The 26,779-nt window shown below is 37.8% G+C and overlaps 1 protein-coding gene across 1 annotated transcript in view; it reads right to left on the minus strand.

The window, feature by feature from the left end:
* Nucleotides 1-26,779, minus strand: part of LOC124790041 (sialin-like) — a 122,828-nt gene that overhangs the window by 66,784 nt on the left and 29,265 nt on the right. The window contains exon 4 of the mRNA XM_047257598.1: nt 13,375-13,459. Within this exon, the coding sequence (XP_047113554.1) occupies nt 13,375-13,459 (85 nt within the window). The remainder of the gene's footprint in view (nt 1-13,374; nt 13,460-26,779) is intronic.

Raw genomic sequence — 26,779 nt, forward strand, 5'->3', positions numbered from 1 at the left:
TGAGGTATCGAATATATTACTTCCCCATACTTATACCTCCCGAGGAGATCACGAATGTAAAATTAGAGAGATTCGAGCGCGCACGGAGGCTTTCAGACAGTCGTTCTTCCCGTGAACCATACGCGACTGGAACAGAAAAGGGAGGTAATGACAGTGGCTCGTAAAGTGACCTCCGCCACACACCGTTGGGTGGCTTGCGGAGTATAAATGTAGATGTAGATGTAGAAAACACACTCTTTGATACAGTCACCCCAAAGAAAGGATAGAAACTTATTTACTGGTACTGATATGTGGATGACATAATCTGTATGGTTGATGAACCAACAGAGAAAACTGGCAAACTTAATACAGGCATAAACAATATATATGCAAATATTCAATTCACCATGGCAAAAGAAATATAAAGCAAATAGATTTTTTTGGATATAACAAGAGACCACAATAAACACACATTTGGCATCTTCAGAAAGCCAACAGCCACAAACACAATTATACATGCTTCATCCAACCACCTGCAAAATCAGAAGTTAGTGGCCCCAAAACAGATGTTACACAGACTAAATAATATTCCACTCAATGCCAGAAACAATGGTTACAGCACCCTTATAGTAAAAAAAAGGTCAAACCAAAATATTAAAATAGAAGCAAAGAAAAATGAAAACAAGCAGAAAACACAACACTAAAGACACTGTAGCACACACAGAAACACAAAGCAGAAACACAATGACACAGCTAACAGAAAAAAGGTACAATTTAACCCACAAAGACAAAGCAACATACAAGATAGCAAATATATTAAACAAACTGGAATTACACATTGCTTACAGAACAAGAGACACATTCCAATCACATTTAAAAACAACAGAGAGACCAGATAAATATCAAGGAACAGGTATACACCAGTCAGAGTGCCAAGAATATGAATCACTATATCTGGGGTTTGCAAGTAGGAACTTCAAAACTAGATATAAAGGACATATAAGAAGTTGGAAATATGAAAAGAACCATTATACGATCTTCGCAAAACAGTTGATAAAACATGAATGTCAACAATTCAACATGGAACACAAGACAGTTATTAGAGTGGGTAATGTCAACAAAAAGCTCCTGACATATCAAGAAAATTTTCACGTACAAAGAGCCCTTGTTATGAAAAAGATTGTACTTAATGACTATACCCATACAAGCATTAACTCCCTGATCATATTAGCCAGTAAAACTATAACAAACAGAGAGCTGAAACATAATCAGAGATTAAAGAACCTTCCTGTCCATCCTTTCTCTCTCTCTCTTTCTCTCTCTCTTCCCACCTCCCTCTCTCTCTCTCTCTCTCTCTCTCTTTCTCTCTCTCTCTCTCTCTTTCTCTCTCTCTCTCTCTCTCTCTCTCTCTCTCTCTCACACACACACACACACACACACACACACACACACACACAAACACACACACATACTAATATACATTTAAAAATATAATGCTCCCACAAAGAACGACACATTTACACACAACAAAATACACAACAAACACACACACACACACACACACACACACACACACACACACACACACACACACACACACACACACACACACACAAAACACAAACAAAAGAAAAACACACAATGCCACTTGGCAATGCTACACATTGTAAACATGCACATGTTCAACACAAAGTGTAAAGTCAAAGTGATGTGTGTGATGTATTGAAACAAATATGGGTGAAAGACCGCCAGAGATCAGCCAACTGGAGCATGGAGACTAATGAACACATCTTCAGGATCGTACACACGGGCTAAGAGAACTGAAAATCGTAACACCGAACGATGATTTCACATCACGAAATTGGTGCTACAAACGCTGATTCCAACCTGACAAACAAGAAAAAAACATGAGAAAATATAACATAGTAACATATTGTAACTACCACATAGCACATTAATTTATTATATGTATATTACAGGCCACTGAAGATGGTTCACAAATAAAAGAAGCGAAACGTGTATGGCGATATATGAACTGCCTTCAATTAGATGCATAGATGGAACATACCTCCACAAATAATATAGTTTTTGCTGTCTGAGAATTTCCTGACATAGTAACTGCTTCAATGGTTGATGAGTATCGCATCACATAATGTTGTGACAGTTGCATAATATTTCAAGATGGCTGCTCGTCATCTTCAGGTGCTTACTGACATTTGATGCAGTGACTCGCTAATATATTCCTCGCTAGAACAACACAGGTACCAAAGGATGGCGCTACAACACCACTGTAGATGGATCAGAGACACTGACATCCATAGCCCTCTACTGAAGAAAGGTGCTACACTCTTTGCATGTGCGATGAAGGACTGGTTTTTCTTCCCTATGGTGGTGGCTGGCGTGTCCATTGAGATAGCCAGGCTGCTCAAGAAACAGCAAATAAAATATGTCTACCCGCCTCCAGCGTGAGTGCAAACCATTCTGGATTCCATTAAAGAGAACTTAGATCTAAAGGGACCAGAGATATATAAAATCTCATGATTAAACTCTGTTTCATTTGTAAAAAAATTTTCTTATTGCACTAAGATCGTCTGTTTTTAAATATGATCCTTTCTTTTCTAAAGAACACACTAAAAAGTAAACGAGTCTATATACTTGAATCTTACATCACAATATCTTTTTTGGTGAATTACAGCAATGTTTCTCAAAGCTGATTTATACTCCTTCATGTTCGATGATAACAATTAGCATATCCCAAATTACTTTTATTTCTATGTCACTGATTATCATCACATCTTCATCTATGTTTAAAATAAAAAATGGAGCATCATAATTGCTCAATTTGTGAAATGAAATGGGTATTGTATAACTAGGTCTATAGTTCAAATTGTAACCAGCACGTGAAGTTCCTTTACACGCAGCAGTAAAGATACAGTGATCTCTATCTTTTATTTCATCTTCCTGAAATTCTTCATAGGAAATACAACAAAGCTTCGCTGACTGAAAACCTTGTTCTTCTTTGCAACTTATACCCATTCTTTCTATTTTGCATTGCTCAAGACTTCATTCAGAGCCTTGGCAATGAAATTTAGATTATTTGTGAACTACTTCATAGGAACACTACCTCTGTGTAATTTGAAATCTGAATATTCATTATTGCATCTACAATGAAAATAACAGGCTACAATGAATGGCGTACATAATTGGACTTTCACAGAATATGAACCACAATTTCAGCTATGATTTATTGTGGCACAATTGGTTTCAGCATGCACTCAGTGCCTGCATACGCTACAAAAGGCACCTTTTGCTTGTTTCTGATACTGACAAATTTTACATGTTCATTCTTCCCGCTGGATATTGTACTGTTAAGCAGTCAGAACTGTGAACAGTCCATTGGTCAGCTATCTGTTTTTTGAATGAAAGTAACAAAGATAGTGTCAACACCCTACAATAGGCTTATGATAAGCAGTACACTAACATCCAGTAATATCGAAAAGTCTTAAGAAAATTATATACATTTCTTTTGATTCGTATGACACAGGCAGAAGAAATTTGCAACCAAGTGAAAGATATATTGTAAGCAATTGATTAATTTTCTTTGATCTGTTCTCAAAAATTAGAAAATAGGATTTCAAAAAGTGTCTAGGCTCCTTGAAGCATATCTCATTATCTATTACAGTTGAGCACATTCAAGCCTTAATAGCATAATCAGCAGAAACCCAGTCAAGATTACTAGTTTCTCGCTGTTCCTGACTTCCATTAAGTCACTTCGGAGGATGTTCACCCATTATTCACATTCAACACTTCTTGTGAGCTCATCTCATGCATGCAAAAACTTATTACAATTTGAGTGCATATGTGAAATCTAACTAAGTTTTAACAGATGTACCTGTGTTAACAAAATCAAATTGATTCTGTACTGTGTTTTGAGGGCAAAATCTGCAAATCAGCTTTTCTTGAACAACTGTATTATTTTCATGTTTACTTGTGTAAAGGTGTTCAGATCACCACCAAAACCATTGACTTTGTATGTGAGAACTAAACTCTCTTGCAAGACTTGTTGAAGTCCACACAAGAACAGTCAAGGAATTGTTGAGAGGCTTCCAAGAGTGTCTTATTTCACCGAACCGACTTAGCAAGATCTCAGACAGGAGGAGACGTGTTGTCTGCACATGTGCATCAAGGAATTGTTATTGTAATCTCTAAGCACATCATATTTCACTAAATGCACGAGCAAGAAGCATTCGCCTCTTCCACTGTGAGCTGCGCACCTTCATCGTTCTTGATGTTATGTTGATGATTTAATGCAGACAGTTGGGGATGAGAGGTTTTCAAGGCTGGTCCTTAAAAAGCGTGTTCTCCTTCTCATAAAAACACTGGTACCTAAACTTTGCTTACGAAGAACATCTGCTTTAAAATTCTAAAATGTTAGATTATGAAGATTTTATCCCTTAGCACCAGTAACATAGCATCAAGCAGGCCCAAGATCGAACGTAATAAAATTACATTAAACAGTCAGTAATATATATTACATTATTTCTGTGTAATACATGATGCATTATCTTCTTCCCTGTAAAAGGTGCTTGGTGAGGTAAAGTATTACTGTTTTTGTCGTTATCCTTCCATATTACGCAAGTGTGTAGATTAAGTGATGCTCCACATTAAATTTCTATCCCGTCTTGGAGGTTATGACTGACGGTGTGTTTGCGTGTGGGTTGTGGAAATAACATTGTAACACTGTTTCTTGCACCATGTGTATACAAAAATCGAGCCACAATCGTGTTTTGGCTCCTGAGTGTATCTTAACCTTTACATTAGACGAGTAGTGCCAATAAAGTGAGCCTCATATGTTTTGTACTGATATAGAACCAGTATTTGCGTATTTTGACAAATAATGCAGATAATTTTTCTATTTTTAAAGTACTGTTGCCCTTTTCATAGGAAGATAGAACCACAGCCAGTTTTTGGCGTCAAGGGTCACTTAATCTGTAAGTTAAACTAGTAGTTTCAAAAAAATGAGCTGTGTGTTTTATGTACCATTATAGAAGTAGTGGTAGTAGTAGTAGTAGTAGTAGTAGTAGTAGCAGTTTTATTCATCCATAGATCTCTTTTTACAAGGATATACGACATGTCAAAGTATTTACAAGTTTAGACCAATTTAAAATAAGCTTATTCGTATACACATACATTTACAGTCTTCTAGTTAGAGACAATCATTAGATTTGCTCCTGGCCACACGGAGTGGATGCGCTGTTAGAGGCACCATGTCACTGACTGCTCGGTCCCTCCTGCCGGAGGTTCGAGTACTCCCTTGGGCATGGGTGTGTGTGTTTTTCTTAGCATCATCAGTTAGTTTAAGTTGTGTGTAAGTCTAGGGACCGATGACCTCAACAGTTTGGTCCCATAGGAATTCACACATATTCAAACATTTTTTGAACTTTTGAACATTTGCTCCCGGTATACAATACTTTTTTTACAAAAAACATAATAAATAATTTAATGCCACACTGTTTACTCATATCTCACTACCAGTCACTGCACACACTATACACGCAGTATTACATAACACTTCACACAAACACACACACTGTGATCTCTGGGCCATTTTCTGCACCACAACTTCCTATTTGCTATCCTGAAAAACTGAGTCAGCATCCCTCTATAATGAGTGGGATGTTGAGCTCAGAAAGAGGAAGAGGTGTTAGTATTGCGCTATGTGTAGCTTGAGGGGTAGGTTTTTCTAGAAAAGGAAAAAAGAAGGAAAAATTGTGAAAGTGTTATGTGGAATGTTGAATGTTTTGTAATCATTATTATTATTATTTATTTGTATATCTCTCTTAACCAAACCCCTATTTTGTTTTGTCTAAGTAATCCTTCGATGTATAAATATATTACATTACAGGTATTTTAGCTGCCTTGTTAAATAAGTGTATTTTTGCAATTTCTTTAATCTCTTTTGGTAATTTATTGTACAGTTTTATTCCTTGGTAGAAAATCTGTTTTGAGTTTTAGGTTTATTTTTCTTGGTAAATGTAAGTTGAGACAGCTCTTGCTCCATGGTCATGGACAGAGCCGTTTGTGCTGTAATTACCAATGTTATTTTTGATGTGTACAGCTTACTGGTAAATGTATTCATATGGAGCAGTTAAAATCCCAGTGTTCGGAACAGGTATTTATAATGGTCTCAACTGCTATTTTTGGTTATTATTCTTATGGCTCTTTCCTGGAATTTGAAAACTGTATGTTCGCTGGGTGTTCACATCACTTCAACTGAGACTCAATATTCATTCCTAGAAATTTTGAATTTGTTACACAGTCTATGGGGGTGCCATCTACATTTAATTTAACATTGTCATTTTCCCTCTTCAAACTAAAATTCATGGCATTAGTTTTCTTTATGTTCAATGTCACTTCCTTGAGAGCTTCATTTGATTTCTCTGCAAGGAGTTCTCTGCTTTTCTCGGTGACTATAATATTGCTGTCATCAGCGAAGAGAAATTGTTCACCATGAGTAACACTACCAGGAAAGTCATTGATGTACATCAGGAATAGTATTGGTCCTAATATGCTACCTTGCAGAACCCCTACATTAAGGTTTTTGCCTTCTGCACGTCACGTAAAAATTTATCCGCTTGGCGCCGGCAGCGCTAATTCGGATTACTTGGCTTGTCTCTGACTGTTCTTGACATTATTGGGAGATTATAAATTGTAACGTTTTACTAATCTCATCGTTAGTTCTCATAGGTTCTCACCCCTGTTCCCCTACTTTCATGAAATTTCGAAGATTTACGTATGTAAATAAATACAAAATTTGTTTGTTTCATATATTTGTTTATTTCCGTTGTCTTTGGTACTTGGTATTTCTCTTTCATATGATATGCAGCAAAACAGACTCCAAGATGTAACTCAACTCCACAAGATTTTTGATTTTGGAACATACGTAGCAGTTTCTTCGTTTTCATTTATTCGTTTCAGAAATACATAGGCCTATTACTTGGTGCTGTTTATGTGACTGGAAAGTCTGTCAACCGGATCATGATGAGACATATATGATGTAGTGGCAACCTCCAAGTTTTGCTCTGCACCTTCATTATAAATAATCATATTGTCTCTTTCATCTGCCATGATGAAATGGCACAAGTACTTATAAAAATAAAAAAAACTTGTCGACATGTGTAACTTATTGTTACCTAAACAAAACACCAACAGAATGCAAAAGATACTAAAGTACAGTCGCCGGCCACTGCTCGATACTATGTTCACGACACCAATGTGGTGTCGGCGGTCGTTGACTGCTATTTCGTGCACAGTATCACTGTGGTGTCGCCGGACGGCAGAGTGTTTATGTATTTTGGTTCTGATAAGTGTTTTACGAAATATTTGGATCTATTTGAATTATATGTATCTCTACTCTTTGTACCCTATCTGCTAGGTACGATCGAAACCAGTCATCTGCGACCCCTCTTATTCCCAATGCTTCTAATTTATTTAATAGAATCTTGTGGTCGACTATATCAGAGGCCTTACAAGGATCCAAAAATATGCCTGTGCCACACTCATCTTTGTCAAGAGCATCAAGTACACCTTTTGTGTATTCTACGATGGCTGACTACGTATTTTTGCCACTTTGGAAATCAAAATATGATTCGCTTCAAAGATTGCATGTATTCAGGTAATTCATTAATCTTTCATAATTGCTTCTATTATTTTTGAGAATGGTGACAGCAGGGGCATGGGCCAGTAATTATCTATGTCTTCTGCATTACCTTTCTTAAGCAAAGATACAACTCTTGCCTGTTTTAACTGCTCTGGAAATGTCCCTGATGTGAAGGATTCATTTATTATATTTGTTATTGGGCCTTGTATAATCTCTATGCATTGTATCAGTAAGCACATTGGTTCTTCATCTACGCCTACTGACTTCTTATGTTTTAGTTTTGGAATAGTTTTATTGACTTCATTCTCTGTGGTTGGAAGTAACATCATTGTATTTAGTGCAACATTATTTACAGGTGTTATAATTGTTTTGGGGAATTTTTGCTGTATCTTCTCTGCAATGCTTGAAAAATGCTCGTTTAAATAGTTTGCTAAGTGTTGTGGATCATTTATTACATTATCCCCCTACCTTAGCAGCATGTTATTCTGCAGTTGTTTGCCTCTCCCCATTTCCTTTTTTATAATATCCCAGATTGCTTCACTTTTATTCTCTGCATTATATGTTATTTTGTCATTAAATGACTTTTCTATAGATCTTTTTGTATCTGTGATAGAAATTTAAGAATTATGGATCATTGCGACTCTTTTTCATGGAACTCAGCTATTTAAGTGTTTGGGAGGACTGCTTAATACCTGCTGTTATCCATCTGTTTTTGTGAGATGTTGATACGGACATGTATAGTTTTGGAAATGCCTTTTCAAATTTCAATTTAAATAATGTGGAGAATTTCATATTCACCTAGGTTTCCTTATACACTTCATCCTAGCTTTGTTTTACTAGGTCTTTTGAAAAATCTTTTTTTTTATTTCTGATATGTGTCTTTTTTTAGGCTTGTAGTTTTGAAAATGATTCGATGCCTGATTTTACTGTTGTTATTTGACAGAGGTGGTCTGATAGCCTGAGATCTTTTACAGCTGCATCACATTTTTCCATGTCCATATTTGTGGTCACATCGTCAATTACTGATGCAGTCATTGTAGTAACCCTTGTTGCACTATTGACCAATAGGGTCTTGCCAAAACTTTGAAGGGTATTTATGAGGGTGCTGCTGGATTCATGTATGATATTAGTGTTGATGTTTATGTCCCCACACAAAATTATGTTGACCTTTGTGCTTGAGACTTTATCCAGAACTTCTGTTAATTTATTGAAAAAAGTGTCCATACTACCACTGGGAGATCCATACAAACACAAAATGATTATTTTCTTGGTGATATCAAGCCCTCTTAATTCAATGGCTGATATTTCAAAGTGTTTGTCTTCAATTTCTGTACTGAGGTCATGTCTTGATCTGAACTGAGTTACTTTTCTGATATAAACGCATGATCCTCCACCTGTTGAAGCAGTTCTGCAGTTAGAGTTTGCCCTTTCATACAATGATAATACTATGTGTTGAATTTCTGTCTCTCTACACTAGCACTCAGCAACACAAACTACTGTCCACTTCAACGATTGGAGCTCAACTTCCAGTAGCTGTATTTTATTTCTTATTGACTGTATGTTTTTATGAAGGATTGTTAAGTCTGTGAAATGCCCCCATGTTACTCTTTCCAGAGGTTTGTTTTTATTTGTGATATCTGGTATGCGTGATATTTGGAGTGTTAAAATCTGTCTTGTGAGTGATTGTTTCAATATTTTTTAAACTGCTGGAGATATCCTTTAGGCAGGGGAACCTGTTGTCTCGATATATCCTAAAAAGACTTTTTTTTCCTACCCATGACATCAGGTATTTGACCATGTGGGCCCGAGATTCCCCCCCCCCCCCTATATTTTCGTGAATCTTCCCTTCCGAGTCCTGTTTAGGTGTAGGCCATGCCTAGTGAAACCCCCTGTGTTGATAGTCCTGATGGGCACCAGAGAAACATGAGCAAAGCTGGCTATCCTCAGACCCATCCCAAACTCCACATTGATTCGCCTCACAGGTGTGGTCGATTATGATGCTGGAACAGCTCAACAAAGTCTACGTTGGTGCCATGAGTCAGGGAAGCTATTTTGTCCAGGTCACCACCTATGTCATATGCCCCATCCCTGTCCAAATCGTTTCCCATCCCACCCACTATCACTATATGGACCTCTTTTGTAAAATCCTTACATAAAGACCCTAAGTCCTCTATCACATGACTTAGATCTGCATTTGGCTTGAAGATACTGGTGGTCTGGTACGCTGCCCCTAAACTTTCCTGTAACTGATGGCCCACACCTCACCCATGGCTACATGGCTACTACCTAGCAGCAGAACTTTCTTCTTCCTAACACTTTGTACATTCCTAGGCTTCTTGGCCTCAGTTGAAGTGTGTTGCACATTTCCTGCTCCTCATTCTACCCTAGGCTCTTCTCCACTTAACTCTGGTAGTGGTAGATAACTGTTTCTGATGTTGATGATAAAACTGTCAGATCAGGTTCTCTTTCTTCCTATCCTCCTACCAGCTGCCAGTTCCCAACCACCCTACTCCCCCTATCTCCCTTGATCATTATCAGTTCCTTCCTTGCTTCCTCCAACTGTGCCTGAAGGGCACAGATTTTTCTTTCCTGTTCCCTAATCAAAATATTCCTACTGCATATTCTGCAGTTTCAGGAGAGAACCTCTTCTGTTCTCCCAACATTCTCCCCACTGCATCCCCCCCTTCACCCAGTGAAAATATTTCCTACAAGACTGGCAACAAATCCCTCTACTCGCTACCCATAACAGCTCCCACATTTCTCACTCAAGGTCAGTTTGTAAAGAATAATTAAGTATAAAGAATGATTTAAATTTGACAAGGACGCGAGATTGACTATATGTAAACAAAAACGACACAAGGGTCTTATGTGCAGTTGTTGTTGTTTCTGTACCGATTTGGAGATACAATGACAGGAGAATGAATTAGTAACTACTTTGCTTTCAGAGAATTTACGTTATCAAGTGTGTTTGATCAGATTTTTAAGCTTTATAAGTCGGAAAATGTAAGCCTAGATGTCGTCTATCTAACTAGTAAACAATACGAAACGTGTTAGTTAAACAACATATCTTTAAGTGTTTTGATAGGCAATGCAAACAATTCTTCCTTTCTTTTAAACTCTATTTTACTTTTGGTGCAAGGATCCAGTTTTCGTTCACGGCCAGAGATTGAATATTCCTCAGTAGAGAATCTTCTGAAATGATACTTTTTGAATAATTAATAAAATGTGCCCCAAACCTTTTAGTAATGCTAAATGATATTAAGAATAATTTTTTCCTGTGTAAATAAATCTGTAAAGTGAGGAGAAAAGGTCATTATTTAATATAGGGGTTGTATTTTTGTGCTGTTCTGATAAAGAATGTTACAGAGAAATGTTTGTACATTGAAATTTAATTTAAAAAGAATGCTCTATAAAGCAAGTCGAAGGCTGTCGCAGCAATTTGTTTTGGACTAATAAAAGTAGGAGCTGTGATCTCTCTCTCTCTCGTTTGTTTTCGACAGCTGTATCATAAAATGTATGTGTCGCTCCCGTGTCTGCAACTTTTGGTTAAATAATTATAAGTGCCACGTTTGAATCAAGAAACCGACTTTCCTCTTCCATTAATGTCGCATCTCAATTTATTATGTTGTATTTTAGAACTTTTTCAAGCTGCAGCGATGGAGAGTCGCCGACGAATTGTATGGTGGCCACAATTGAACGCCACTTGTGTTCAGTTGGCAATTACTTTATCAAACTTTTATTCAGCGTCCCCGAGATCTCTTTTACCGATCATTTATATCAGTATCCGGGCAACGTAATTATGCAAACTGCATAATTCTGAGATCTGTCACTGGCCTCTAAAGTCTAAACAATGCCGTCGGTCAACGTTCTCGTCGGTCTGTGGGAATCTGATGCTGGATAGCGGAATACAACTTCATTATTGTTGTTGTTGTTGTGGTCCTCAGTCCTGAGACTGGTTTGGTGCAGCTCTCCATGCTACTCTATCCTGTGCAAGCCTCTTCATCTTCCCGTACCTACCGCAATCTGCTCAGTGTATTAATCTCTTGGCCTCCCTCTACGGTTTTTACCCTATACGCTGTCCTCCAATACTAAATTGGAGATCCCCTGATGCCTCAGAACATGTCCTACCAACCGATCCCTTCTTCTAGTCAAGTTGTGCCACAAATTCCTCTTCTCCCCAATTGTGTTCAATACCTCCTCATTAGTTATGTGATCTACCCATCTAATCTTCAGCATTATTCTGTAGCACCACATTTCGAAAGCTTATATTCTCTTCTTGTCCAAACTATTTATCTTCCCCGTTTCACTTCCATACATGGCTACAGTCCATACATATACTTTAAGAAACGACTTCCTGAAACTTAAATCTATGCTCTGTGTTAACTTCATTATTAACAAGTGAAAATTTTCTATGCTCCATTCTGCCATTTTAGGAGCTTTTCCATCAGCAGAAGTGATTAAAAAGTTTTATAATATTTTTTGTCAATATCAGTAATATTACACTTCTCTAAAGATATTACTGCTTCTGAGGTTCATAGCCGTGTAGTACAGCAAGCCTTTGCACTTTGCACCATGTTGGTACAAGGTTCGAATCACGGCCAAGTTTTTGGTGCCATGTGTAGATTAACGTGTAAATCACGCCAGTAGTGCAAATAAAGTGAGCATTAATTTTGTACCAATATAAAACATATCTTTAGATATTGTGATAAGTAATACAAACAACTTTTGTTTATTTTATAGTGCTATTTTACCTATGATGTAAAAATAGAATTTTCATCTATAGTCAGATATCGAACTTTCCTCTGTGTGGAACCTTGTCCAAAGATACAACTACTCCTGAGACTCACAGTAGAAGAAAGGCTTTCACCTGTTGACCCAATCCTTTCCCCTATAATCTGTCTTGGCGATTATGAGTGGCAGTGTGTCTCTGTGTGTGTGATATGGAAAGAACAATGTGACACTTAATTTGAGGTTCCATTGTGCCTTGTATCAACTGGGTATAAAGAACGGAATTCAGGTTTTAGGCTTCAGATGTAGCTCAACCCGTAAGTAACACCAGTAGTAAGAATAAAGTGAATCACATATTCTTTTGTAAAACAATAATACAGTAAATTTAGATATGGGAAACTCATTGTCGCACATTATTTGAGGATACATTTTGTCTTCCATCATGTGAGCATAACTATTGTTACACCAGTAGTGCCAATAAATAACCAGAAGAAATTTTCATATTTATAAATAATATAGACTGTTTAGATATGGAAATAACATTGTGGCATTTAATTTGAGAGCGCATTGTACCTTGTACGGAATGGGTACAAAGACGATCTTCAGTCGAGTTTTGTCACCAAATGAGGGCTACAGAGAACACGATGACTAAAACTGGGGTTCATCATACGTAAAATTGTGCGACTGTGATTGGGAGGGGAAAAAGTGTGTTTGTGTGCATGTGTTTTAGCTCAGGAGCTTTCTAATTTCCCACTTCCGAGAAAGAGGCAACGCTTAAGAAGGAGTTTCAAATTGCTATATATTTATATATGTATGTGCGCGCGCGTTCAGGCGCCTATTCCCATCCCTTATGCCACGCTCGCCTCTGCCTGTAGGCAACCAGTGTGTGTGATGTCACGCAAACGCTGCTTAGGATATTATGGCACTACGCTTATAAACTGTGGTCCAAGGGCCTGTAGACACACTAGTCACATGTTTGCAGAGAATTACATTTTGTTGACGCTTACCGAGAAAAATAATGGAAAACAAGCTCCTTTCGTGATCTGGTGCCCATCTGCAAACCATCGTCTGTATAGCTGGTATTATGCCACCCTGTAAACGAAAAAGACATTCTTCAAGTCTGATCTGAACAATCAGATGAAAATGAAAAATAAATTTATGAGAAAGATCTTACAAGACATTGAAATGCTTTATTATGTAATATCTATACGTTAAAGGAGGTACAATGAACGTAAACCTCAAAATTTGCTCTTACAAACGGCCACATGGCACTCAAATTTGAAAGAAACACCGTTGAACTTAGATTTTGATACTCTGGCAGTCGTGAGAAGGGAATAAGAATAGAAGAGGAGGAGGAAAAGGTAGCGAAAGACAGAGAAATGGTAAGCATGTTCGTTGTGGACAATAAGCAGTTATACACTGTGTACATAGTTGGATCTGAATTTATCTGAGTGGAGACTGACGAGACTTTTTTCAATACCACATCACTTAGTTTTGTAATCTGAAGTGGTGATGTACATAATTCGAGTAGAATATGTCGTAATCCACAGTGTGACGTCGTCTACAACGATATAAACAATAGTCCAACATGCAACACCTCCATTCGACATTACTTCCTAAAACGTGATGATGTGGACCGGTTGTAACAGTCTGATGTTACGCGTAGACATTGCTGATGAACATGTACACTTCACACACATGTTGCAAAAGTTATGTCCACTCACATTGTGTCTTGTGTAGACACGGTAGTTCACGTCAATTCAACAATCTGACTAGAGGTACAGTTGTTCAAGGAGAAACAGGGCCAAGTGGAAGAACTAAATCAGAAAACAAATGCGGCAATAGCAGTGGGGCCTCTGGGAGAAATGAACACCAATAGTATGTCTAGGTGGCTGGTACTTAATGCTTTAGATCGATTAGAAATCGAAGTGAAAAATGGAAAATGGTCAAAGAAAATTAGAAAAACTATGTAAAGCAAATTAGAAAAGAAAATAGAAGTGACTGAAGCCAAATTAAATGCGAACAGACCAAAGCAAACTCGATAGTAAAATCATATCAGGTTTGGCTAATTTGGAGTTAACTATTGCTGAAGTTGCAGTAAGACCGAAACATGAGCTGAAAAATCGGTGGCGGGAAGCAGAAGGTAACATCAGAGCTACAAAAGAAGAATCTGAACAGGTTGCTGAAAGAAAAAGCTCAAGCGTCAGCAATCAAGTGGATTCAAAGACATCTGAACAGCTTAAGCAGGTAGGGAGAAACAAAGTAGAAACTCTACTAGAATGTACCACGGCAGTGGAACAAGAAATAAATGTGATGATTCGACAAACACAAGAAGGTTGCATATTGTTGACGATACCGCACGAAAAATACGATTGACGTTGTGAAAAGGCAAAATTCAGTTATCTGGAATTTAAAAATAGGATCTGTCCATTCTACGGATTTCATGCAGGGCCTATGAAAGAACATACTGGTACATTGGAGCGAAGTAAGTCAAATACAGGCAGCCTGTAGTCTCATGAAGAAAGACAACCAGCATTGGGCATAGAAAGCACAGGATCAATGTGAAATATTTAGGGAGTTTATCCACAAGTTTACTCGGAAAGTTTGATCACGTGAAATCCAGGAAAATGTAGCGAGAGGCTTTATCTGGAGCTTCAGTTATTATTTTTATTTTTTTTGCGGGGGGGGGGGGGGGGCAGTATATCAGCCTAGTGTCAGAGGATGCTTAACAAGTTAGTGAGCATGGATTTGTTTTTAAGCAATGAAGTAAAGATTTTGGACTATGTGCAAACTACGATGGACATGCATGATTTATAGTTGGTGATGATACAAGACCAAACAAGAAGAGGAATAACAGAAGATTGGAAGAGGACGATAACAGGAGATGGAATTATCAGCATATCTACGCAAATGCGAGACAACAGTCAGGACCAGGAGCTCTAAACATGCTGAGAAGATGAGGCAGTAACTGCTAGTTAGCAAGAAATCAACATTAGATACTACTGTGAAAATTGCTTGGCAAGTTTCAAGGAATCATATACAGCAATCAGCGCAGCAGGATGAGCATTAAAAATAAAAACACAAGTGACGTTACACGCAGTGATTAAGTGTGTCAAGCGAACTCTTAGTAACTTGGAAGATACACTGACAGGAGTGACGTCACAAGCGGCAATGTAGGGCGGGAGATAAGTTGAATAGAAGTTATCTGCTGCAGAAACACTTGTCAACCGGGGAAATGGGGAATCATTAAATACCAGTTGTTTAGAAAACCCCAGAGGTGGAAAAACAAGAGAGAGACATATAGGTAGTAGGAAGAAAAAGATTTTTGGAAGGAATAGAATGTAATGATGGAAAGAGAAGAAACAAGAGAAGAAGAAAGAACTCACGTACTTAAGGAACTGTCTTCGTAACTGGTGGAAGTAGAATAACAATTGAAGAAGAGACAAAGAAAAGATAAGAGCTAAATTATATGTACCATTTCTTCCGATAACAGAGCGCATATTGGCAATGCAAACAGACTGAAAGACAGTGCAGAAGACAGAGGCTGAAGACAGAAGTAAATCATGAAAAGCAGAAGTGCAGGAGAGGAGAAAGAGGAATCTGTAACAGAGAAGAGGAAAATAGTGTTGTAGAAGGTAGAAGGTGAGGTGATAGTAATATTGCTGTTGTTGTTGGTTGAAAGCAGAAATGTCAGTACGAAAAACGAAGAGGATGCAGTAGATAGTAAGTAGGCTATGTGACTACACATAAATTTGAGGATGAAGAACGTGGAAGAGGAGGAGATAGTCTTGAGGTAGAGGAAGATAGCACTAAAGAGGAAGAAGAGAAGAAAGAAAATGAAGGGTCTGAAGAAAAGAAAGAAGACGAAGAGGAGGAGGTGCAATGAGAGCCGAGGGAAGCAAGCGATGAGAAACTGAAGAGATTAGCAACAGCAGAAAATTTAGTTAGCAAGTATATGCATCTGAAGAGGCAAGACATCACGCAAGTAGAGCAGTCTGAGTTAGTCAGTGACTGCAGCCGGATTTATTTCATAATGTGGAAAGGAGTGTTACTGACAAGATGGAAAAAGAAGAAGAAGAAGAAGAAGAAGAAGAAGAAGAAGGTGAAGGTACTGAGAAAATGCTTCCTGTCAAGACAAAATACTAGTATTTCTAACGAAGCAACGATTTATGAAGGTACTTATTAAACAGGTGATACTAATATGTGAAAGAGGCCAATAAGTGGGTGCATTTACAGGAGATTTATTAACAAAGCAAGCTTAGAAGACATTATTTGCAATAGTATTTTCTTTGTTTATTCTATGTATGTTCGTGAAATGATTCAATATAACAAAGTCTATGTATGAAAGAGAGATGTGTTCAGACAGATTGGAGCTGGCACTGCTAATTTACAATCCACTACAGATGGTTGAATGTGCCAGACAGTACTTTTGTTGCCTAAAGGAGTGGTTTGTCCATTGTAAGAAAGTATCAAGTGCAGTGACAAGGTGTGAATGAATGAAAGACGTAGTGTCAGCCATGTACTTGTCACCAGCTGATGCTAACAGGCGAAGCGAGACAATGTCACACCTTGCTTATAAATGAACGAGGTATGAGTGGGGATATGAATTAAGAATAATTGAAGTTGTTTTAAATTGTCAAATATATAATACTAATCTAATTAATGACAGTAACTGCCAGAAACTTTCATAAAGCTATTTGAACTTTACGAAAGTTTCAGGGACAGATGTGACGGAGATTTCTGTCCAATGTAAATAATATGTTTCAGTTCAATAATATTTTGTTAATTGTTTGTGTTCTCAATTTTATGTCATTTCATGTTCTATAACTGAGTTTTATTAATGCCAAGTGCAAAGTCTGTATATTTGCATGTATGACACCTTATTTGGAAATACATTACTTTTGTTGACGTTTGTGTAATATTCATGTAAATTTTGTGATTTGAACCTCTATGCCCAGAACGTTATAACTATCATCTATGTTTGCAGTGAAAGAGAAGACAGTCTAGAGCAACAAGAATGTGAGAGAGATGAAAGTACTCTAAGGTAGGAAGAGTAAGGAGGAAAGGAGAAGTTTCTTGAGACAAAGTCTGTAGTGTGATGCGTGGAGAAGAGGGAGCAGTGTAATGAGAAGAAGTTAAAGTGAAGTGGTTTTGGGGTAATTGCAGACGTAATCAAGGACTGTTTTGAAGACTGAGTAATGGCGTCATGGTGGAACGTGTTGGTGAGCTTTTAGTTGAACATTACACATATATAAAAATTACTTGAAGTGAGTGGAGATGTTTCCAGAATGAAGAAAAGCCTATAGGAGGACTGAAGAAGAGACTGAGTTAATTTGATATTTCAAGAGAAGTAGAGGATATAACAACTGTTAGTTAGTGGATTACATGTTCCATGGACCATTTTGCACAATAGATCATAATGATGTGCAATGATTCATTATACATTCACATCACGAATTAATTCGTACATAGTTACGTTCTGACCATTCTAAGCTTTCTTTTTTTTCCAAAAGTAAGAAGATATACCAGTTAGTAATTCCTACCCACCATCTTTTCACACTACAGTAATAAAAATTCTTATACAGATCATAAGGTTTTGTCAAGGAGAAACTTTCGCAGTTTGTTATCAAATTTTACTTTTCTGTCTGTTAGACATTTTATATCACTGGATAAGTGATAAAAGATTTTTGGTGCAGCATTGTGCACCCCTCTTTGTGCTAAAGATAATCTTAATGTGGAGTAATGACTGTCATTTTACTTTCTGATAATATAATTATGTAGCTTAGCGTCCCTTATGAATTGTAGTGGGTTATTTACAACAAACTTCATGAGGTTTAAATATATTGTGAAGCAATAGTCTGAATGCCCAACACGTTAAACCGATGCCTACAAGATGATCATGAGTGAGCACCAAATATTATTCTTACAGCACGATTTTGGGCAATGAAGACTTTTTTTCCTTAAAGATGAGTTATCCAAGAACATTATTACATAAACCATTACTGTATGAAATTATGCATGATATTTCTAGAATGAGATTTTCGCTTTACAGCGGAGTGTGTGGTGATATGAAACTTCCTGGGAGATTAAAACTATGTGCCAGACCAAGACTCAAATTCGAGACCTTTGCCTTTCGCAGACAGGTGATCTACCAACTGAGCTACCAAAGCATACAGTTTTAATCTTCCAGGGAGTTTCGCATTAGCACACACTCCATTTCAGTGTGAATATCTCATTCTGGAAACATCCCCCAGGCTGTGGCTAAGCCACGTCTCCGCAATATCTTTTCTTCCAGGAGTTCGCAGAAGAGCTTCTGTGAAGTTTGGAAGATAAGAGATGAGGTACTGGCAGAATGGAAGCTGTGAGGATGGGTTGTGAGTTTTATGTAAATCGTAAAATGCAGAGGACCTATTACGCTGCCCTGGGGCACACCTCTCAGTTGTGAGAGCACTTGTCCGTGAAAGGCAAAGGTACCGAGTTCGAGTCTTGGTTCGGCACACAGTTTTAACCTGCCAGGAAGTTTCATACACAAGATACGTAAGCTTACTGATTTGCCCCTCCCCAAAATTTGCAATGGCAAATGTGGCAGTGCTAAATTGTTTTAGGAGTTTCAAACTGTGTTTCTTCTTCAGTTTAAATTCTAATGAATATGGACTGCTAAGAATTTAGAAATTTCGACCTTATTTATTATTTCCTCACCTTGTGTTACACTTATCATTAATGTAATACCTCTAGACGTGCAGAACTAAATATGTTGTATCTTTTTTAAACTTGATGGTGAGACCATCAATCAAGTTTGCAGAAAACTAGTCAGTGACACTTTTAAGAACTTTGTTTACCATTTCTTCAGTTTCTGTACGTATGCTTGGATTGATTACAATACTAGTGTCATCTGCAAAAAGAACTAGTTCTACTTGTTGTATACTATATGGAAGAGCCTTTACATACATGAAGATTGAACCTTGGGGAACTCCTTATGTGCTTTCTCCACAGTCAGAATTATGTCCCTGAACTACATTACTTGAATTACTAGTTACAACTTTCTGAATTGTTTTAGTTAGATACGACATTATCCTTTGGTTAGCTACACCATCGATCCCATAAAACATCAATTTATCTATTAGAATACTGTGATTCACACAGTTGTGTGCCTTAGAGAGTTCGCAGAAAATACAAACTGGTGCAATTTTACTATTTAATGCTTGTAAAATCTGATGAGTGAACATATAAATTACATTCTCAGTAGAGCAACCCATTTGAAACTCAGATTGTGATTTGCTAAAAACACTGTTGTTACCATGGAGAGATACTATTCTATAATACACCAGCTTCTCAAACATTTTGGAGAATGATGTCAACAGTGAAACACATTGGTGATTATTGACATTTCTTTTATCACCTTTCTTAAAGAGGAGTTTAACAATGGCATATTTCAGTCTCTCTGGAAAAATGCCTTTAATTAGTAATGCACTACACATTTAAAAACCAGATGAGCTTTCATTTTTGAGAGACTGTATAATTTTCCTATTTTCAGAAGGTGAGATTCGTGACATATTCATTAGATTAAATTCTATGAAAGTTACATATGCGACATACTGCTGTGATTTTGTTCTTGAACTGTTTGTTCCTATGCTTTCTACTATATTTAAGAGATGATTATTAAATGCATTTGCCACCCAATCATTTATAGCCCTTCCATTCAGTTTGGTACTGATGTTGTCTTTTTCTGTGGCTGGTATGCTTTCTGTCGTTTCACTACATTCCATATAGCTTTAAGTCTGCTGTTGGAAGCACTGATTTCGGCATTATGGGCATGTTCCTTGACTTTTTAAACACCTTTCTTAGTAATTTTGAATAGTTAAATGGTCAATGACAGCTAGATTATTTTCAAAGATTGGAATATCTAACTGGACAGTCATTCAAATCTGTTGAGCAGGAGAGGTAAGTGAACTGTGTTTTAAAAAGCGTGCGGCTATGCCTTATGAAAGGCATTTTCCGCCTGTGCAATGTAGACAAGTTACAGGAAACTAATGAAATGTGTTCATGAAAAGATGAATGTTATTTGGATTCCATGTGAGAGAATTCAGCTCAGCTTAGTTAACTCTGAGAGCATAGTAAGTGCTGTGTACACGTAAGGTAAGTGTCCAACATAAAGGTAGCATTAAGCTAAGACCTGCCACAGATACATGTATCTGAATGGATGTGCCCTGCTGGTACGCTGTAAAAGAGAATCGTCAGCAGTAATACATGAGTACAAAAACAATAATTTATTAAAAGCATATACCGTCAGCTGGGGTAACATTGGCACTTTGTTGGTATCACTTTCCCAGAGAAAAAAAATGTTTCTGTGCCATGCAGCTCATACACACATCAACATGTAATCTGTTCCTACTGCACTGTTACTGTAATTCACGTATCTGCTGCTGCAGCAGCACTTGTTATGTGACAGGTCTGCCAGTCGAGGTAGAATAGCAGTGTTCCAACTTTCATCTGTTTGTCATGGATTTCATTTTAAATTTTGGTGTAAAGACGAAACTTCTAATGCTTCGTTTTATTATGAAATAAACACAATATTTGGTAATGGGGTAAACTGTTTCACGTTTTAGGATAACTTTGGCCCAAATAATTTAGGCTGAAGCTTTGTTTATTTTGCCACCTACTGTCATTTACCTTAAAAGTTTTTTACTATTTTAAATTGAATTGTTTCCTATCAAGCTGACATATGTTCACTGTCCTACTAAATGATCTGTTGAAGGGTCTAAAAAAGGCCATTACCCATCACAAAATTTCTGGGTACAAAAAGTGTGAAAGTGTTTCACTAAACAGGCAGCAGGTGTTTGCCAATGAACAAAACTGAAGCGACATGGTAGGAGAGGCATTCTTAGAAGAACCAAAGAAAAAAGAGGTGTTTTTTAACATTCTCAGTTGATGCTAAGAAGGTGTATTACTGGGAGAATGTTTCGCAAAATACACGAAACGAAAAACTGGTCTAAAATGAACGTATTTTCTGTTGCAGCAGTAGACTGCTTAGCGTAATCAGTTTTATTAACATTCAAATTGCGTTGTGCTTTTGAAACGATTGATTTAATAAAAATAAAGCAAATAGTGTTTTCCTTGATCATTTTATCTCTATAAATTTTAGTTATGTAACTCAGCTTTTGGAAACAAACAATTCATTGAACTTAGGTATCAACTGGCTAAACATACGATCATTCTTATTTCACCGAACATTGGTGCAGTGCAGTTTTTTTAGGTTACTGTGAACAGATTTCAACATGTAGATCAAAGTTATCACAAGTAAAAGTAATATTTCCCCAATTTTTTTTTGGAAAAAAATATTTCAGGCAGAAACAGTTTCGAAAATATGAGAATACCACATGAGATACAGATTCTTGAAAAAATGTTACATTGCAGTGTACCAGCATCCTATCCACTAATCAGAGCTTTACATGTCAAAGAAAATGAAAAGATGAGCCAATGTTGTCCCAGTTGACAGTACATACGAAAGTGGATACTCAGCTATTGCTTTGTGAGGTAGCATGTCACTGATGACCTTTTAACACGACTGCTAGATGTGCTATGTTACGACGACGTTGCCTCTCTTCGATCCAATAAGTTAACAATATAATTATTTCATTTACTGATAGTTTGAGGAAGCGAATAATTGTGGATTCGACTAAGAACAGTAGCTGCGTTCGGATCACAAATTGTACGGTTTATTACCGAACTCATTACTGATTTCAGACACTTTTAAATATTCTCGGTTTTAGCAACATTCCACATACTAACATATAACATGAATGATTTCACATTTAAACCTTAAAGTGAACATAACGCGGCAGGAATAATTATACCTAAAGCAAATTCGGAAGTACATCCGAACAATGCCGGTGCTCACTTCGTCTGAACACCACCTCCCGCCTGGCACTGACTTGAGCGGCGGGCTGAGCACTAGCGCCAAGCAACAACAATCACTACTGCTGACAGCATTTTCAGTCGGCAACGATTACTCTGCAATGCTGGACTCGGCTAATCCAACGGTAGTTGGATTAACACAGTGGTTCCCACACTTTCCGACACCATTACCCGTTAGTGAATTCAGATATTAACTAGTACCTCTACGCCCCCGCCCCCTCTCTTCATCACCAACAGAACTAAACTTTAAGTTGAAAATGAATTTTCTTTGAACACTTTTATTTTTAAAATGGTGAAAGATAAATGCTAGTTACTTTTTGCAGATGTTTTACTAAACAACTAACTTGAGTCAACGAAACAATTAATACTACTTATTTATAACAAGTCTTTTTCCATTTAGAATAATGAAGCAACTGTCAATGTACCAAGAGCACTGCCTGCAATTCCTTCTCAGAAAGCTAAGCTTACTATCCATACGGAGGATATACACTGACTGGACACCTTATTTCTCAACTATTGAAACTAGAATAATTCAGAATTCTTTGTGTCCGATCACTGCGACTAATAATAATAGTATACAATGTAGTCCGCGCCCATAGCTGAGTGGTCAGCAGGGCAGTCTGTCACGGCAAGGGGCCCAGGTTCTATTCCCGGCTGGGTCGGAGATGTTCTCCGCTCAGGGACTGGGTGTTGTGTTGTCCTCATTATCATTTCATCATCATCAGTGGAAGGCAACGGGAAACCACCACTGGAATCACTTCCCTAGACGTTCATGCGGTGGACCTCTCTGACGAGGCTTCCCCCCTGACAAGACCTGCCGCAAGGCAGAACATAAAGTTTTTTTTCATACAGTGTATGTGTGTAGTGAGTGACTATGTGAGGAAGGCGTTTATACATTAATTTGACAAGCTGTAACCTCCACTACATTTTGTGACACATTAATTCTATCGTTTGCAGGTAAACTGCTTATTAGCAACATAAGTAATCAGCACTTCAGGTTTACGAAGTAATTACAATAGTAATCATTTTTAAAAAATGCTTTTCTACATCTACATATATACTCCAATAGGCTCCCAAGTCATATGCCCCACCGCCCCCCCTCTGTTCCACTGTCTCAACACCTCAGTACGAGCTCTTACTTCCCTTATCTTTGAATCGTGATCATTGCGCGATTTGAAAGTTGGTGGTAGTAATATATGCTCTACGTTCTCGGTGAAGATCGGATTTCGAAATTTAGTGAGCAGCCCCTTCTGTTTAGCGCGCCGTCTATCTGCAAGTGTGTCCCACTTCAAACTTTCTATGAGATTTGTAACGCTCTCGCGATGGCTAAGTCACTAATCTTACCGCTCTTGCTTGGACCTTCTCAATCTCCTCAATCAGACCCAACTGGTAAAGGTCCCATACAGACGAACAATACTCCAAGACTGGACGAACTAACGTATTGTAAGCTATTTCCTTTGTTGAAGGACTGCATCGCTTCAGGCTACCAATAAACCGCAATCTAGAGTTCACCTTACCCATTACTTGTTTAATCTGATCATTCCATTTAAGATCATTTCATGTAGTCACACCCAGATACTTGACGGACGTTACCGCTTCCAAAGACTGGGCATTTATTTTGTAATCGTACATTAATGGGGATTTACGCCTTGTTAAACGCAGTATGTTACGCTTACTAATATTGAGAGATAACTGCCAGTCATTACACCAAGCATTTATTTTCTGCAAATCTTAATTGGTTTGTTCATTACTTTCGTGTGATACTACTTTTCTGTAGACTACAGCATCATCGGAAAACAGTCTAAGACCGCTGTCAATACCATCAACCAGATATCGTTTATGTAAATCGTAAAATGCAGAGGACCTATTACGCTGCCCTGGGGCACACCTGATGTTACGCTTGTTCCTATTGAAGTCACCCCGTTCAGGACGACATACTGCTCCCTGTCTGTTAGAAAACTTTCTATCCAACCGCATATATAATCGGATAGACCGTAAGCGCACATCTTTTGTAGCAAGCGACCGTGCGGAACTGAGTCGAACGCCTTTCGAAAATCGAGAAATACGGCATCAGCCTGGGAGCCTGTATCTAGAGCCTGTTGTATATCATGCACAAAGAGGGCCAGCTGTGTCTCACATGACCGCTGTTTCCTAAAACCGTGCTGGTTTCTGTAGATGAGTTTCTCAGGGTCTAGAAAAGTCATTTGTTTCGTGTCCTTCTTGTGTATACCCCTCAGGAAATTTCATTTTACTCCGCATTTGGTAATTACCCCAGGGTGGGAACCAAAGCAGCAAAGTATCTGCGGTGAAGCACATTAATAGCTTTACGACCCAAGTTCACAAAGAGTGACAAGTATATCGATAAGGGAGGATGCAGGGTCGTCACAAACTCAATCAAACCTAACACAGTAGGGACATCTGTCTAATAGAATTCAGAGAGTACAAGTTCAGTCTCTCAGTAAGCAAACACCTTAACTACAACTTGGGTAATGTTAAGATACTCGGCATAGACTGTAGGCAACTGTAGAGAACCGCAACATTGTCTGCTGATGTCTGCTGGGTGGATGCCGAGTCATGACTGTCCGACAACTGCTGGAACGGGAACTGAAATGTGCCGAGTGTCGGCGTGCGGTAGCTTAATTTGTGTGCTCAGTATGCGAACGTCATCATGTGAACTATTTAGCGGATACATCAAGTAGCATAGGGTTCCAGTAATCTCTGTGGTGGTGGACGTAAGTATTGACTGATGAATGGCCTATTTGAAAGACTTGTAGCGGAGGCACAAAATAGTTCCTCGTATGTGCTCCCTCCAGGATGCGACTGTCGATACTATATGTTAGGAACCACTCTGTTACTGTCTGATGACAGTGCTTTGTGCCACGTCTGGTGGACTCGCCGCTAACGTTCGTGTTTAAACTAACACATTTCGAATGAATCCCGTGCAGGGGTTTTCCCTCGAGAATGTACAACATTTCTTGCCGTTTGGATTATTTTTGGAAATTCTGTTTTAGTGGACATGATTTTCAGTGTCACCATCATCATCTTCCTTTCAACGAGTAGGCTATTGCTTGTTCCGAACTTACAAACAAATCATCCCTATCTTTTTATGATCTTCCCATTCAGCTTGTAGTCCAGGATTTTTGTGGAATTCCGTTACCTGGCAGTTCCTTGAGATGTTGTTCCAAGTCTTCATTCATGTTGAAAATATTTAAATCTTTTCTAATATTTTCATTTCCAGTCATGTCCCTTCTTGTGCAGTCCTTCGTCTTCCTTAGGAATCTCATCTCTACTTTCTGAATTTTGTTTTCTAGGTTTTTTTCTGGGAACTCAGCTGTCACTTTCATTGAATAACACAGGAACTGCCATCACTTCATACAGTTTCATATTATGGCCTCCTTTTGTACTCCATGGCCCAATGTTCTGCTAATTGTGCCGCAGACAGCTTAGAATTTATGTATTTTATTTTAAGTATGAGTCAAAACCAAAAGTTACAGCATTGCCTAAATAAGAGATTTGAGAGACTTATTCTAAAACCGAATTATTCAAAACAATTTTTGATCTGACAGGATATTTTCCTCGGAATGCCATAATTTCCGTTCTATTACTAGAAATTTAGAGTTGTATTTCTTCCATATTTCGTTCAACTGTATACTGATCTTTGGGGGTCATCTTCATTCTTTAGAATAATAACGATATCATCTGCAAACAAAAGTACATTCAGATTTTGCGCATTCTTTAGCTTAATGACTTCATTTACTATACATTTCCATTTACAAAGAATGAAGTCAATGTAAATATTAAAATGGATAGGTGATAGTCCACACCCTTGTCTAACAATCTGGCTAAGAATTATTTCTTCTAATCGATTCCTACCTGTGTTTATTGCAATGCTTGTATGTTTGTAAAGGCTTTTCATTACCTCTATTAGGTGACAAGAATATCCACATTCAGACATAATCTTCCATGAACTATCACGGCTCACATGGTGAAAACAATTCTCAAGTTAGATTAAGTCTATATGGGTTTCTATATTAAACTCCCTCTCTTTTTCTATAATGTTTTTAATTACAAAGATATTTTCTGTGCACGAATGACCTGATCTAAAGCCAGTTTGTTCTTCTGAAGTAACAGCTTATGTGACGTTGTTCCTCATGCGGTTATTGATTATCTCTGAGTATAGTTTGTAGCCAGTCTTTAGACGACTGATGGTACAATAATTTGTACAGTCATTATGTTTCCTTTTCTTGAAAAAATAAAGAACTCCTGCTGCATACCAAGCGTATCGGTTCTTGCAGTTCGTCCAATATTTATTTAGTAATTGTAAAAGGCTTTTATCTAGTTATAACCCTCCATTTTAATTAGTTCTGCATTTATTCCATGTATTCCAGTAGCTTTTCTATTTTTCATGACTCTCAAAGCCATTGTAGCTTTCAGTGCACTTAATAAAATCAAACCATCTTGCAGCCGTCTCTGGTCAGCAGCGGCGAAAGTACCCGG

This window comes from Schistocerca piceifrons, chromosome 3, assembly GCF_021461385.2.
Source record: "Schistocerca piceifrons isolate TAMUIC-IGC-003096 chromosome 3, iqSchPice1.1, whole genome shotgun sequence".
NCBI lineage: Eukaryota > Metazoa > Arthropoda > Insecta > Orthoptera > Acrididae > Schistocerca > Schistocerca piceifrons.